The sequence below is a fragment of the Lepidochelys kempii genome, chromosome 11 (genome assembly GCF_965140285.1).
Source record: "Lepidochelys kempii isolate rLepKem1 chromosome 11, rLepKem1.hap1, whole genome shotgun sequence".
Lineage (NCBI taxonomy): Eukaryota > Metazoa > Chordata > Testudines > Cheloniidae > Lepidochelys > Lepidochelys kempii.
Window position 1 is genome coordinate 75085864 of NC_136390.1, and position 17150 is coordinate 75103013.

Here is a 17150-nt window from a genome sequence, read left to right on the forward strand (position 1 = left end):
CATCCCTTCTTCTATTCCTCTTGGCTGTCTGCTCTCTCTTAATAATCTGTTTGAGATGCTTGTTCATTCATCTTGGCCTGCAACCCTTCCCTAAGAACTTTTCCCCCTAACTTGAGATACAGGCCTCAGGTAGCTTCTGCAACTTTGATTTAAAATAACGCAGCCGACCTCAGCCCCGATGTAGATACTGCGATGTCAACAAAATAATTCTTCCATCAACCTAGCTACTGTGTCTTGGAGAGGTGGATTTACTACAGTGATGGAAGAACGGCATCTGATCCTGTAGTGTCTATAATGCAGTACTGCAGCGGTCCTGCTGTCGCATTTCTAGTGTAGACATATCTTGAGTCTGTAGATCCAGGCTCTGCGACTCACTGCTGTGTGGGTTTTTTGTTGTTTTTTGTTTGTTTTTTGCACTGTAGACATACCCACTTGATCCTGCAGTGGCCTTAACTCCCGGAATACTCTGCTCCAGGAGCAGGTACCCAGAGGGCACCGTAACTAGGGTTCAACAAACTCGATACGAACACCATGTTTTTAACACAACGCAATAGGACTAGTGTGGAGACACTAAACGCAAATGCCTGGCTGAATCACAACTTTAAACAATCTACTAAGTTAACATTTTCAAACAAAACCCCAGCTGATAGCTACAATGACTTTTGATATTAAGTTCTACATTTGGCTACTCTTGAAACAAAGCCATCAATGGGGGGTTTTGTTGTTGCTTTTAACGACACCTATCATTTGCCAGCATTTGCGTCATTGTAACTGAAATTATTTCTCATGGCTCATTTAGACTAAGTCAGTGGCGAGATTATCTGGCACTGTGCTGGGTACAATAAGATTATTTTAAAAAGTATCCAAACGTCCATTACATTCCATTTTCTTAGAGAGTGTACTTCACTGGGGAAAGAAGAAACCCCAACACCTGGTTCTCCTTGGGGAAAGCTCTTAAACATTCCCTGCTTCTGTGCAAAGAAAAGGTAAAGAAGCCACATTGATAGTACATACCTTTCCTAGTTGGACAATAGCTACTCTGTACCATTCCCCGCCTTAATGGAATTGGAGGAATTGCAAACTGGTTTGAAGCTGCCGCATCTTTAAGATAAATTGTCTGTTCATGAATGAAAGTGCTTCCATTGATGTATTTAATGTAAACAAGTGGTAGGGAATGGTTAATGCCATTCTAGGATTCAGCCTAAGAGCGATGAAGCAAGGAAGCAGTCAGCCTCCAGCCAACAAACAAGCAGGTTAAACTTACGCACTGTTCAGTACATCATATGGGAGTAGGGAGATGTTCTTTACTTCGGGGAGGTGTGGACACTTGTGCTCACGGAAGGAAGGGGAGGGGAAACAAGTAAAAATCACACTAGGAGCCTAAAGCTGGGTGAAGAGCAAGTTCCAAAGAAATCAGTATTGTGTGGTTACTCCGCAGGCTCAGCACCGGGGTCTCTGAATTACAGAGCTAAAGTGCTAATGACACAGGTATTCCCACATTAAAGGCTGCCCTGAAGTTTGGCCCCAGTCTTAGGGCTTGCATACATGGGGAAACTGACTGCCATAGCTAGTACAGAATAACTGTTCTGGAATCATAGAATATCAGGGTTGGAAGGGACCTCAGGAGGTCATCTAGTCCAACTCCCCGCTCAAAGCAGGACCAATCCCCAATTTTTGCCCCAGATCCCTAAATGGCCCTCCCCTCAAGGATTGAACTCAAAACCCTGGGTTTAGCAGGCCAATGCTCAAACCACTGAGCTATCCCTCCCCCCCAAGGGGAGTTATTCCAGAACAGCTAGAGAGCTTTACATTCATATCCTACCTTATTCCAAAATAACGTAAATAACCCTTTACATTCCTTAATCAGGCAAACTATCAGCGTCGCCAAGTCTTATGATCTCATCATAAAGCTTATGAAAGATCATTTTAAAGTCCCAAAGTCATGCGATTAGGGGAAAAAATCTCATCTTTCATTGTAAAAAAGGTAAGTTCCTACCCCTTATGGTTGCAGTAAAATACATGAACACACAGTTCAAGGACACCCTAAAGACTCAGAAGCTGTAAAAGCAAATAATATGGGGTGGGGGGGTTGGGGGGGAAGGGTTCCTCTCTTTTGAAATCTCAAGATTGTGTGTGGCCTGACTCATGATTTTTGAATGCTTGAGGTTGGCAATACTGCCAATGTTGCGTGAGCTACAGAGTCTGCATTGTCTTATAGCATCAAAACTCCTGCTCCATCGCGGGAGTGCAGCCTGCCATTAGGACTTGTGATTTTCAAAGGGCATGTGGGGAAAGTGAAGGAAGAAATGGATTAAGGAAAGACAGGAAATGAGCATTTCTTCGTCCTCTGTATATGGCTGCCAAGAGAACACTCAAACTTTTCTAGTTGTTTTTCTTCTTCTGTCCACATCACCCCCCCCAGCTGTACGGGCCGCCTGAGCTTCACAGTACTCAAGGTACGAAGCTGACAAAGAACTGGGTTAGCAAGCTGGTCTAGAAGAAAACACCAAGCCATCTGTGTAAGCAGCAGCTGATGAGTCACAAGGACCTTTGCCACTATTATCCGGTGGAAACAAAGAGTAATTATTAGAGCCTGGCAAAAGGCCACATCTCTCACAGATGCCAAGTGGGCAAAATGGAGATGGTTTATTCTGCTGATGGGACATGTTTTAGGACTGCATGAGGAGTTGGTCCCCACTTGATGCTTTATGCTGGGCTGGGAGACCCGAAGGTGAGCGGTTTTCTCCAAAGATGCCAAGTCACGTGTGTGTCTGCACAATCCCAAGGACAACCATCGATTTTGGCTGACAATCCATTTCCAATCCTCCCCCTACACTCGCCTCAGTAGTGGGCGCTGTGGGTTTCATTCTCGTTTTTGATTATTCACTAACCAATTCATTTGTTGCAAGATAAAACGGACATGTTCCAGGCAGGAGGGGATGCGTACAAGGCCCGTGGTTAGTGCCGCAATGGAAGGCCCATCGCTGTCCTTCTGCATGCGTGAGGGGCAGCCTAGAGCTGGAGGATGGCTCTGCCATTTCGTGTAACGAGCCCCACAGGCCAGGGAGGGGAGAGCAGCTCAGCCAAGGATACATCTTCTCCCCCCGTCCAGCTAGCCCCCTAACTAGAACACAGGAGTTATTCTGCAGCCACTTGCTTCCAGTGAGGGAAACGAGAAGAGGGCTGGAATGCCTGGCTGCTGATTGACAAGGAACAGAGCAAACCCACTGAAGGAGAAGTAGCACTTAAGCAAGATCGTAAGTCACCATTGCTAAACAAAAACCATGTTTGTTTCAGTTCCATTTGTACCAGGCCAACCCGCTGCCCCCAAAGAACATACAAACGACCATACTGGGTCTAGTCCAGTATCCTATCTTTCCACAGTGGCCGGTGCCAGGTGCTTCAGAGGGAGTGAACTGAACAGGGCAATTTCGAGTGATCCATCCTCTGTCATCCAGTCCCAGCTTCTGGCAGTCAGAGGCCAGGGACACCCACAGCATGGGGTTGCGTCCCTGACCATCTTGGCTAATAGCCATTGGTAGACCTATCCTCCATTACCTTATCTCATTCGGTTTTGAACCCAGTTGTACTTTCAGTCTTCCAACATCCCCTGGCAATGAGCTCCACAGACTGACTGTGGGTAAAGAAGGAAACTGCACAAACTACTTTCCTGCCACTCGCAAATCAATGTTTGTTAGATAATGAACTAAACACAACTGTAACAAATTAGTTGAAAGTGGCCCTTTCAGGAGATGACAATGGAAATCAATCAGGAGCCTAGTCTATTTTCAATTGCTTCCACCATACCGGCTAGGGTCTGTGTTCACAGAGCCCTTGAATCCAAACTGCCTTGACACTGAGTGCTCCTGTCAGTGTGGAAGATCCCAGGTCTTTCTAAGCGTTTACAAAACCCCCTCAAAACGCTGACCCGCTAAGGAGGAGACATTTTAAACTAGAAAATTAGAGAAAACAAACTGCAGGGGAAGGCGATCGGTGCTGGTTAAGGGACTAGACTAGGACTCAGAAGATTGAGGTTCAATTCCTAGTTCTGCCACAGACTCCTTGTGTGACCTTGAGCATGTCACTTCACCCCTTCACTTCCCACCTGAGGAGCCAGTTTACCACCATTCCTTTCTCCCCAAGCCCCCTTTGTACGTCTTGTCCAGTACTGTATTATATGTGCATACAGAGCCTAATGCCATGGGACACTGGTCTTAGTCAGAGCCTCAACCTGCTACTGTAATACAAATATCAAACGCTGCAAAATTCTGCTCACCTTTGACGTCACTAAAGCTGGTTTCCGAAAACCCTTCGCTGAGATCGATCAGTGTCCCCTCGGACTTGCAGCGTGGGAGGCCACTGGAGTTGGCAGCACGAATCCTCTGAGCTGCCATCCTGAAACTTTGCCCTGTCCTGGGAAACGCTAGTGGGCCATGTTTCTTCTCGGGGTTCTTGCTGCAGGTGCTATACCATCTAGCATGGCAAATTCCAGCTGCCAAGAGGACAGTGTCCAGATGCAACTTTTACAGCCCGAAGAACCTGAAGGGAGAATAAAAGAGCTGGTTAGCGAAGGCATTTGCAGCTCACTTGGAGAAGTAATCAGGTGGCTGTAGAAAGGATGAACATGTGGTTGCAGCACTGAGGTGCAACTGAAGAGGTTCTGGTTCAAGCTCTTGTGGGTAGGGGTGTCTCCTCCAATGTGTCTAGCATAACGGGGCCCCGATCACAGGTGCTACACGTACCATTTACAAACAGAAAAACAGTTCCTGAATTCTTCTTGGGCATCAAGAACTAACTCCTGTACCGCTCCTAGCAAAAGCCACCAGTTCTGAGGAGCTAAAATCTCTGCTACCGACGACAACTGGACTTTGGGCCTCATTTCTCACTGCTGATAACAGTCTCTTTTTTGCAGAACGTAACCAATGCTCCTTCCTTTAAGGACCAGTTCAGGGTGCCAGTTCTCAGGGTTATAAATTAGTCCTTCCTTCCCACTCAGAGGCACTATACTGTAGGGTCTGTTACAATACGTACTATGGGATTGTAAACTGTGGGGTCTTGAGCGGTAGATCCTGAAATGCCAAATTATTAGAGTCAACTCACTGAGTGCACTCTTGGAGTCATTTTCTGCAAGTCAAACCACGCTGTTCCTGCCTCCTATTGAAGTACCAGGATGTTCTTGACATTTCTCATTAAGATTTCAGTACTGAGAGTTCCCGGGCTTTATAATATAGTGAAATACAGATACTGCAAAGGCAGGTGCTGGAATGCTTAAATCTCATGTGTCCGGCAGGCAAGAGAACGGCTAAGTGTCATGTGTCTTCCACAGCCAGCTTGTGAGAGGACACAGAAACGGCTGATCCCGGAGACTACCTATCAGCAGGGCAGCCACGCTGCACCAGGATGGTACTTGCACCATAATGATCCATTAGTAACCCCCTGCAAACCCAACAGGCACAAGTGAAATCTGCCATACAGAGGAACACCAGCCATTGGCACAAAGCACATTGGCACGTCCCACAGCATCAGGTAGGTAGGTCGTAAGAGGGATTAATACGTGCCCAAGTCAGTGGCGTACTACATTCAGACAACCAGTTGTACAGACAGCCCACAGTTTTTTGGCAAGTTTGGTGCTTGAGGCAGTGACAGATCATTAGCACTAGCTAGCTCACCTCCAACCTGTATCCCACGCTCTGCGGATCCAGGCTTGCAGAGAGGCTGTTAAGTGTTCCTTCCCACACAGATTCGTGACCGTTCTACACTGGCCCATGAGTGGGAGAACGGGGGCTCCTGGAACATCACTCATTAGGTAAATCTCTGCTTTCTGACTTGCTCAGAGGTGAAAAGTTTCTCTTCTCTGTACCTTTAACTCCACAGCCTTGTTAATTTTTTACTGTACTTTAAGTTAAAATTCTAACGTCGTATTTAGAGCAGTGGACCAACAAAGATTTCCAGGTACTTCTAATGAAAAAATCCAGAGCGCTTGTAACTTAAACATGCATAGACTTTCCAGATTAGCATTGTGCATTGTTACCAAGGCAAACAAGGGAAATAAGTAACCCTGCCCACTTCCCTTTAGGCTGCAGCACAGAGGATCTCGAAGCCTCTTCCACCATGGCCACAGGACAGCTATGAACAGTATTCCTGTTTTTTCTTTTCTCACAAAGGGGAAGGAGCTCGTGACACTTCAACATGTGGAAACTCATGTTTCTGTTAATTGCGGAGTTGCATACCTCAGGAAAGGGAAAGGATTAGAGCATCAGCATCAGATTTTCATTTCTAGTATCAAAATATCGGTCTACAAATTTAATAAAAATCAAAATTTGCCCCGAGAAGTAGGTACTGAAGGAAACGGTCAACACTTACTTCTTCAGACTGAGTTCTAACGTTTGCCTCAAGTGAAGTCATTACCCGCTTCCCTTTGCTAAGCACCAGTTACTATCAGTGCCAAGTTTACAATGGCGCCCGCGGTGCCATGGAGCCGGACCCATGCTCAGAAAGGGCCCCAGCTTGCCCTGCGGCCTGAGACCCCACTGGCTCCACCCACTTCTTGCTTCTCTTGGCCTGCCTGACGAGGGCTCCTCTTCACCCCCTGGCCCCATCCGCTGGCTTCTCTCTGCCCCCTGGCCAGACCCCAGTGCACCTCTGGCTCTGGGCAGCCTCCGCTTCCCACCACCTGTGGGTCCCCACCTGTCTCCCAGGCGCTGAGCTGCCTGGGACTGGTGCAGAATGCGTGCCGGGGGGGGGGGGGGGGAGGGGAGAGGACAGTGTCGGGGGCTTGGCTGGGCCCCCCCAGGCAAGTGGGTCCTGAGGGAGGCTGGCTGGGGCAGGCCCTGGCCTGGCTGATCACACCGAGGGGGCCAGAGCGACTCCCTGTCCTGGGACCTGCACTGGCGGCTCAGCCCGGCAGAGAGAGTTGCCTCCCAGCAGGGCCGGTGAATGCGGCTGGGAGGCAGGGCATGGGTGTCCGGAGGGCTGGGGGGGTGGGGGTGCTGGGCTGTGAGGGCGGGATCTGTGTGTGCTGAAGCACTAGGGAGTGGGGGTTTTGTGTGGGGTGCTGTGCAGTTGTGGTGGGGCGCTGGGCAGGGGTGGTGTTGTGCAGGACACTGCATTTGTGGCAGGGTCTGGGGGGGCGCTGGGCATAGTGGGTGCAGGGTGTGGCTCTGGCCATAGGGAATTGGAGGGCTGTTCCAGTGTTGGGTGGGGGGGGGGCTCTGTGCGTGGCATGGGCCCACCCAGGAGGGGAAGGGGCATGCTGGCAGCACAAGGCTGGGTGGACCACTGTGCGTCTGGCAACTGTGCCAATGCACAGCTACAGACTAGGGACCGAATGGCTAGGCAGCAGTTCTGCGGAAAAGGACCTAGGGGTGACAGTGGACGAGAAGCTGGATATGAGTCAGCAGTGTGCCCTTGTTGCCAAGAAGGCCAATGGCATTTTGGGATGTATAAGTAGGGGCATAGCGAGCAGATCGAGGGACGTGATCGTTCCCCTCTATTCGACATTGGTGAGGCCTCATCTGGAGTACTGTGTCCAGTTTTGGGCCCCACACTACAAGAAGGATATGGATAAATTGGAGAGAGTCCAGCGAAGGGCAACAAAACTGATTAGGGGTCTGGAACACATGACTTATGAGGAGAGGCTGAGGGAGCTGGGATTGTTTAGTCTGCAGAAGAGAAGAATGAGGGGGGATTTGATAGCTGCTTTCAACTACCTGAAAGGGGGTTCCAAAGAGGATGGCTCTAGACTGTTCTCAATGGTAGCAGATCACAGAACGAGGAGTAATGGTCTCAAGTTGCAGTGGGGAAGGTTTAGATTGGATATTAGGAAAAACTTTTTCACTAAGAGGGTGGTGAAACAGTGGAATGCGTTACCTAGGGAGGTGGTAGAATCTCCTTCTTTAGAGGTTTTTAAGGTCAGGCTTGACAAAGCCCTGGCTGGGATGATTTAACTGGGAATTGGTCCTGCTTTGAGCAGGGGGTTGGACTAGATGACCTTCTGGGGTCCCTTCCAACCCTGATATTCTATGATTCTATGAACTGCCGGTTTGTAAATAGTGCCCTCTCACTGGGCAGGGCGGAGCAGGGCCGCCCATGCCAGGCCCCCGGCCAGCTCCTCGCTCCAGAGACCGACCCCCCTGCACCACTCCCCACTGCCCCCTTGGGGGTCCACAAACAAGTTGGGCGCCAGGCCCACAAAAAGTTAATCCGGCTCCGATTACTATACTTGGCTTGAAAAATCCAGACATACTCAAGAGCTTTCCCTAGCAAGTACTGGATCCTCAGACCCCATTCCTTCAAGATTTAAGCTCTAATGCAACACAGCTTAATGTCTAGCCCTTGTGGTTACAAAGAATCTTCCTTCCAAATGTGAACCAGATCAACATCGCCTTCATCACTGCTCAGAGCAAGAGCTTCTGCAACTACTCCTAGGTGCCACAACGTGAAATTAACATGAGATTCTGGTCAGTTTCATGGCTGCCATTCCAAACCCTTTGGAAAGCAGTGAGAAATATCAAGAATAATTTTCTTGCAGGGTCCAGAGACAACAACCTGGTAGAAATCCTCGGCAACTTCCCCCTTCTAACAGGTGGGTAAGGCCAAGGTGGTGGTTGGGTTGCATATTTTATATCTCCATTATATAGATGTGTAAACCAAGGCACAGATCTTTCATTGTCTGCCCAAAGACAAAACATGTTAATGGCAGAGCTGAGAAGAGAATCCCAAAACCTCACTCCCAAGTACAGTCTCTTTCATAAGGCGCATCTTTCACCCCAGCTTCCTGGCCAGAACAGAGTTTCGTTTCTTCACAGAAAAGCAGAATATCAGCTCCAGACATCTCTCCCAATGACCCCAATGCCATATCCATTCAGGACTGGCTCATAAGACAGCCCAAACACTTTGATGAACCTCCAGGTCTATATCACAGCTGTGCACACGTCCCATATACACAAAGCAGGAAACGTGCAATAGAATGGATCACCCATTCTAAGAGCTCTCTAAAAAGACTGCTGGGATATAGTGCAAAAACTTCATTACAAAGGAAGAGGCAGAGTTATAGTGAAGACTTACAACCTTATCTTGGGGGATGGACTAGATGACCTCCTGAGGTCCCTTCCAACCCTGATATTCTATGATCTTTGAGACCCAATCTAGACAGACGTGTGCTGCTGACACAGAAAAGGCTTACTGGAAAAGCAAAGCAAGAGCTCTTTGTTTGGGCTTATATAGCCTCAAGCTTCCTTTTCTTTTCTCCCCTCCCTCCTCTGGGAGGCTCTAATCAAACCAGGTAGAGCAATCTGGATTAGTCATTTTGAGAAACTCCCCTTAGGTCTGGCCCTGGTGCCACATGGCTGGTAATTGGATTTAAGGCCCGCGCTCCATTCCACCTCAGCCATTGCAAAGATTTCCAACACCTCATTGGTCTGCTACGTGCAAACTGAGTGGCACTGGCCACTGCACAATTAGAAACCACTTTTCACAACCCACCAGACCTGAAGTGGCCCACACCAACCTAAAGAAGAGCTCTGCGTGGCTCGAAAGCTTGCCTCTCCCAACAGAAGCTGCTCTGGTCTCTCTAATGTCCTGGGACTGACAGCTACAACTACACTGCATCCCTACCCTAACCAGCCCTGAAACTCCCATCAAGACAAAGAGTGACCCTTGCTGCGTTGGTTTCGCATGAAGTTTTCAAGCCACTATGGCTATGTTCTTAGAACTTGGAGCTTTCCCCAGCAGACTCCTAGGTTAATTAAAAGCATAACCTCATCCAAAGGAAGTTGCTCCTGGTGATCTCTTTAATTTCAGCCTCTCTGTGGCGTGCTCTCTCTCTTTTTTTTTTTTTTTTTTTTTTTTGCAGCAAGACATCCCAAATGAACTCTTAGATGGACAGCAGCATATTTCCTAATGCCCAACAGCAGCAAATCTAGGATGGGCCTCGCACGCTCCTGGGATAAGTAGCACAGAGCCGACCTGCAGGAAGAAAGAGGAGCAAAGGAAGCAGGATAGATCTAATGGAGGTGGCTTTGCAAACCAAGCAGGGTGTGGGTGGGGGAAGGTTTAAACAATTGCACCTCAGGTATTTTTGGAGTCCTTTCAGAGGCTTTAAAATGCAGATACCAGTAGAGTCATGAAGAAAAGGATAACGCAAACCTCGGCCTCCCATTCCATGTCACGCTTATGCTCATTTACACAGAGATGACGGGAGCATAACCAGGCTACACACACTTCTCCACCCTCTTTGTAAAGGCTTCATAATCCTTTCGCAAAAAGAAAAGGAGGACTTGTGGCACCTTAGAGACTAACCAATTTATTTGAGCATAAGCTTTTGTGAGCTATAGCTCACTTCATCGGATGCATAATATATTTTACTCATTTGCACCAGACACCAACCTATGTGCAGTTCCACTGCAGATAACACTCTTGGCATTCGTCGTCCGGCCTGCCTAGCACAACATATGCCCATTCTGCTTATGGTATATTTCTCCTGCCCATTACTGATGAGACTGGACACTGTTTTCACTTGAGACCCCAGAAACTATATACTCTCCCCCCCCCTCCCAATTAAATGCCATCTCTTTGAAGCCAGCTGTCTTCGTTATTACACTGGTACCCCAAAAGCACCTAGATGTCCTTACCAATACCGTAGCTCCACTGTGCTAGGTGCCGTACAAACATGCTTACAAGAAGTGGAAGGTTGGACATATGACCACGGAAGAGTATAAAAATATTGCTCGGGCATGTAGGAATGTTATCAGGAGGGCCAAATCGCACCTGGAGCTGCAGCTAGCCAGAGATGTCAAGAGTAACAAGAAGGGTTTCTTCAGGTATGTTGGCAACAAGAAGAAAGCCAAGGAATGTGTGGGCCCCTTACTGAATGAGGGAGGCAACCTAGTGACAGAGGATGTGGAAAAAGCTAATGTACTCAATGCTTTTTTTGCCTCTGTTTTCACTAACAAGGTCAGCTCCCAGACTGCTGCGCTGGGCATCACAAAATGCGGAAGAGATGGCCAGCCCTCTGTGGAGATAGAGGCGGTTAGGGACTATTTAGAAAAGCTGGACGTGCACAAGTCCATGGGGCCGGACGAGTTGCATCCGAGAGTGCTGAAGGAATTGGCGGCTGTGATTGCAGAGCCACTGGCCATTATCTTTGAAAACTCGTGGCGAACCGGGGAAGTCCCGGATGACTGGAAAAAGGCTAATGTAGTGCCAATCTTTAAAAAAGGGAAGAAGGAAGATCCTGGGAACTACAGGCCAGTCAGCCTCACCTCAGTCCCTGGAAAAATCATGGAGCAGGTCCTCAAAGAATCAATCCTGAAGCACTTGCATGAGAGGAAAGTGATCAGGAACAGCCAGCATGGATTCACCAAGGGAAGGTCATGCCTGACTAATCTAATCGCCTTTTATGATGAGATTACTGGTTCTGTGGATGAAGGGAAAGCAGTGGATGTATTGTTTCTTGACTTTAGCAAAGCTTTTGACACGGTCTCCCATAGTATTCTTGTCAGCAAGTTAAGGAAGTATGGGCTGGATGAATGCACTATAAGGTGGGTAGAAAGCTGGCTAAATTGTCGGGCTCAACGGGTAGTGATCAATGGCTCCATGTCTAGTTGGCAGCCGGTATCAAGTGGAGTGCCCCAAGGGTCGGTCCTGGGGCCGGTTTTATTCAATATCTTCATAAATGATCTGGAAGATGGTGTGGATTGCACTCTCAGCAAATTTGCGGATGATACTAAACTGGGAGGAGTGGTAGATACGCTGGAGGGGAGGGATAGGATACAGAAGGACCTAGACCAATTGGAAGATTGGGCCAAAAGGAATCTGATGAGGTTCAATAAGGATAAGTGCAGGGTCCTGCACTTAGGACGGAAGAACCCAATGCACAGCTACAGACTAGGGACAGAATGGCTAGGCAGCAGTTCTGCAGAAAAGGACCTAGGGGTGACAGTGGACGAGAAGCTGGATATGAGTCAGCAGTGTGCCCTTGTTGCCAAGAAGGCCAATGGCATTTTGGGATGTATAAGTAGGGGCATAGTGAGCAGATCGAGGGACGTGATCGTTCCCCTCTATTCGACATTGGTGAGGCCTCATCTGGAGTACTGTGTCCAGTTTTGGGCCCCACACTTCAAGAAGGATGTGGATAAATTGGAGAGAGTCCAGCGAAGGGCAACAAAAATGATTAGGGGACTGGAACACATGAGTTATGAGGAGAGGCTGAGGGAGCTGGGATTGTTTAGCCTGCAGAAGAGAAGAATGAGGGGGGATTTGATAGCTGCTTTCAACTACCTGAAAGGGGGTTCCAAAGAGGATGGCTCTAGACTGTTCTCAATGGTAGCAGATGACAGAACGAGGAGTAATGGTCTCAAGTTGCAGTGGGGGAGGTTTAGATTGGATATTAGGAAAAACTTTTTCACTAAGAGGGTGGTGAAACACTGGAATGCGTTACCTAGGGAGGTGGTAGAATCTCCTTCCTTAGAGGTTTTTAAGGTCAGGCTTGACAAAGCCCTGGCTGGGATGATTTAACTGGGAATTGGTCCTGCTTTGAGCAGGGGGTTGGACTAGATGACCTTCTGGGGTCCCTTCCAACCCTGATATTCTATGATTCTATGACAGCCCTGGCCCCAAAGAATGTATGCTGTAATGAAGCAAGACAGGTAGAGGATGGGAAGGGAAGGGGGGCTGAAGTATCTTGCCACAGGTCACAGAGCGGAGCCGGAAGCAGAATCCGTGTTTCCTGATGCCCAGTCCAGGCCCAATAGACTAGACCACACTGCCTCTCAAACAGCTGCCTCGTCACCCTAGCACCTGGGCACCTCACCATCTTTGAGGTATTTATTCTCAAGAACTTTGTGGGGTAGGGCAGTGCTATTACCCCCATTGTACAGATAGGCAACTGAGGGAGAAAGCAGCTAAGGGTCTGTCTACACTATGAAGCTCAAGTTGGCCTAGCCATGCGGACATAGCCTGCATGGGAAGACACGACCTATGCCAACAGAAGATGTTCTGTCCATGGAGGAACAGCACCTCTATCAAGGACGTTAGCAACGCCCACAGAAGTACTTCTCTGTCGACATGGGTGTGTGTACACTGGGGGGGCTGGAGGATGGCAGTCTGCATAGTTATATCAGTCGGGGTGATTTTTTCACCTCCCGCACCAGCATGGATATGCCGAGATAACATTTAAGCGGAGATGAAGACCAAGTCATTTGCCTAACTCACACAAGACGACTGTGGAGGAGCAGGGAATTCATCCCTGGTCTCCCAAGTCTTAGGCAAGAGTGCTACCCACTGGACTATCCTTCCTCAGCCCTCCCACTGGCTCTGCCTAACACAGCACACGTAAATCATACCAAAAATTAGAATGATTTGACATTGAGAGTCAGCAGCCCAGACAAAGTTGAAGTTGCTTCCAATACTTTTCTTTTAAACTCTCTGCTCACAAATGGAAAAAAACAAGACTTGTAACTTGTAGGAAACACACACAAATCAGAACCCCTTAGATAGGGCAGGTCTTTGATAGGAACAGTGAGATAATAGGAAACATGAAGACACGCTTTTTAGGCCTCTAACCATCCTGGCTGAGGCTGAATGTTAACTGCTGAGTTTCTCCCACGAGGAAAGAGTGTGCCCTGAAGGATAGAGTGCTTTTGCTGGAATGCAACGAAAGGAAACTTACATTTGAGAACTAAAGGCTGAAACACAAAACGCTTGAATTCAATGTGTTTCCCCACAATCTTTCCCATCTCAGCATGTCTGGAATGTGGCTAATGAAAGGGGAGGGATGCATCAGATTTGGACAGAAGATTACCCCCAAGTTTGTGTAATTTTTGTTTTAATGACATTGTTTCAGGACATGCCACTAACATTCCAGAGTTTGGACTCAGAGATTTACAAATAAACTGAGCTTGAGTTGAAATAACAGACTCTATTGATCAAAAGGTTTGGGTCAGGCAAGACAACACAGAGAAAAGTAACTCCATTGACAAGAAGGGAAGATGGGGTTGTCGGGGAGAAGAACTGTGGAAAGCTGTGCCTTTAAAAGAGTAAATTTACACATTGCTAATTTTTGGGACATACAATTAATCCAAGCGTACCCTGCATTTATTTATTGGCCGCGATACAAGCAGAAGGGTGTAACCTTTCCTCTCCCTTAATGTGGAGGTGAGCGTTTCGCAGCAAGCAATGCTACAGAAAGGTGTATGAATAGTCCAGCTGTAAGACGCTTCGGTGAACAAGCGTAACAATTGCTACAGAACTCTCTTGCTCATGAATCTCTCATATAAAGGAGAAATAAGGTTTAGATAACATCTTCCAAATCAGCCATGCAGATCTGAACAGTTTTGTTGCTGCCCATCCCCATACTAACCACATCCTGGCTATCAGGGCAAGCCTGACAGTCAATAATTCAACTAGCATTCATTTAAGTAGCAACCCAGAGAAGCATATGGGTTTCCCAAGGGAAAAGGATAATTTACTTGCCATTCAGCCAGCTGGACCCTTCCATTCACCAGCATTCTCAACCAGCAAACTTTAGCCAACAAGCCATGAAGAGAGAAACAAACCTTTACTTTCACAGGCACACGCTACAGAAGTTGAGTGCACGTGTACTAAAACGATCGCATGGAGGGGAAGACGAACAGACCCAAAATGAAGCCTACCTTTCATACACTTGGTGCTACACAAGTATATGCAAAGACACTGCTCCTGACCTTGGGGACACATCCATCAATTTCCCCAAAACGAGATCTGAAACATGGATCTAATGCACACTTCTCCACTGAGCAACCTTAGAATAACTCTCCCAGACTAAACTAATGTGTTGCTTTGCGATCACACGTGCATGAACGCCTATTCCAAACAGTCACACACTATGCTGTCGATCTACCGGGTTGTTTTTAAATACTGTAGGCAGGGCATCGAGATAATCAAGAATCCTACTTCCCTGAAGCGTGTGCTTTGAGATCAGGATTGATACATATGCTAAGGGTGGAGCAGACAGGCAGAGCAACACGGACAGCAGTGCAGCTAATGTCTTTCCATTTTAGACCTAGACACTGAGTATCTCACGAGTAGCCCAGGGAATTCTCTGAATTAAGCTGTTAAAATGTATTGGGTGGTGGGCCAGGGCTCTGAGCAGTCAGTCTCTCTCTCTCTCTCAGGAGCACGGTCTCACTGATCACCATATGTGGGGTCTGGAAGGAATATCCACCAGGTCAGATTGGCAGGGACTGGGGTGGCGCAGGGAAGGGTTCGCCTTCCTCTGCGGCGTGCAGTGCGGGTCACTCAGCAGCATTAACTGGGTATATCTCAATCATTTTGCTGGCATTACAGGGGTTTCAGACACCTGTGCCAGTCAGTCCCTCCCATTCTCTGCCTGTGGCACGTAACAGTCCACCCTCCTGTCGTCTTTTGGTCTCATTTAGGGTGACCAGATGTCCTGATTTCATAGGAAGAGTCCTGATTTGGGAGGCTTTTTCTTATATAGGCACCTATTTACCCCATCCCCTGTCCCGATTTTTAACACTTGCTATCTGGTCACCCTAGTCTCATTCTGGTTGTGGGGTGCAGTGTGTGGGTGCCGGGTGGTGTTGGTGGACACACAGGCGGTCAGACTGATGATCTAGGTTGTCCCTCTAGGACTCTAGTAACCGGGTCACATCTCCAAAGACAGGAGCATGGCCTTATTTGTAATGAAGCAAAATAAAGCCTCTGATAGGCTTCCCAAGTCACACCAAAATTGTGATGAAGCTACACTTAGGCCTTGTCTACAGTAAAGTAGTACCAACAGAGCTAGATTAGTATAACTGAAGGGACGCAACCCCTCTAGTGTGGATGTAGTTATAGCTCTATAAAGCATCTTTATATTTGCATAGCAGTTCCTGAACAAAAAAAGGGGAGATGGGAGAAGTTTGGTCTAGAGGATAGAGCACTGGACTGGGAGTCAGGAGACCTGCGTTCTATTCTTTGCTCTGCCACTGGCCTGCTAGATGAACCTGGACAAGTTGTTGTGCCTCAGTATCCCCATCTGTAAAATGGGGATGATACTGGCCTCCTTTGTAAAGTGCTTTGAGAGCTACAGATAAAAAGTATTACACAAATGCTAGGGTATCATTATAAGGTAACAGTATAATTGTCCATACTCGGGGCTGTTCCAGTGTATAAATGATCCCCCAACAGACAATTATAACACAAAACTGACACGCAGACCAGGTATTACCGTGACAGATAAACAGCATCCAAATCACAAACACACATCAAGAATGCACTGGTGGCTCAGTTTAACTACTTCCCGGAAACACCTAACAACTTCCCCAGTTACGGTCTCCACAAAACATCTGTAGTACCTTAGCTCTCAACCAGGGGTACACATACCCCTGGGGGTACGCAGAGGTCTTCCAGGGGGTCCGTCAACTCATCTAGAGATTTGCCTAGTTTTACGAAAGGCCACATGAAAAGCACTAACAAAGTCAGTACAAACTAAAATTTCATACAATGACTTAAAAAGAACAGGAGGACTTGTGGCGCCTTAGAGACTAACCAGTTTATTTGAGCGTGAGCTTTCGTGAGCGACAGCTCAATAAATTGGTTAGTCTCTAAGGTGCCACACGTCCTCCTGTTCTTTTTGCGAATACAGACTAACAGGGTGGCTACTCGGATACAATGACTTGTTTATACTGCTTTATAGACTACACACTGAAATGTAAGCACAATATTTCTCTTCCAATTGATTTATTTTAATTACATGGCAAAAATGAGAAAGCAAGTTTATCAGTAACAGTGTGCTGCGAAACTTTTGTATTTTTATGTCTGATTTTGTAAGCAAGTGGTCTTTAAGTGAGGTGAAACTTGGGCGTACGCAAGACAACTAATCCGGAAAGGGGGACAGTAGTCCGGAAAGGTTGAGAGCCACTGCCTTAGAGTGATCACTTTCAGGCTACTGATCAGCCTCCCTGGGTATGAATGCCCAACAAAAAGTAAAAAGAAAAGGAGTACTTGTGGCACCTTAGAGACTAACCCATTTATTTGAGCATGAGCTTTCGTGAGCTACAGCTCACTTCATCGGATGCATACCGTGGAAACAAAAAGTAAGGGGCCATTCTTTAGTGAGAAGATAAACCTCCATGCAGTAGCAGGACACAGACACAGGAGCTGACGTA

General features: G+C 47.6%; 1 protein-coding gene across 8 annotated transcripts in view; it reads right to left on the bottom strand.

Moving 5' to 3' along the window:
- Positions 1-17150, bottom strand: part of SH3BP4 (SH3 domain binding protein 4) — a 138246-nt gene that overhangs the window by 38435 nt on the left and 82661 nt on the right. For all 8 annotated transcript variants that reach the window (XM_073306872.1, XM_073306873.1, XM_073306875.1 and 5 more), the window contains one exon: positions 4277-4539. In XM_073306872.1, the coding sequence (XP_073162973.1) occupies positions 4277-4394 (118 nt within the window). In that variant the 5' untranslated portion in view covers positions 4395-4539. The remainder of the gene's footprint in view (positions 1-4276; positions 4540-17150) is intronic.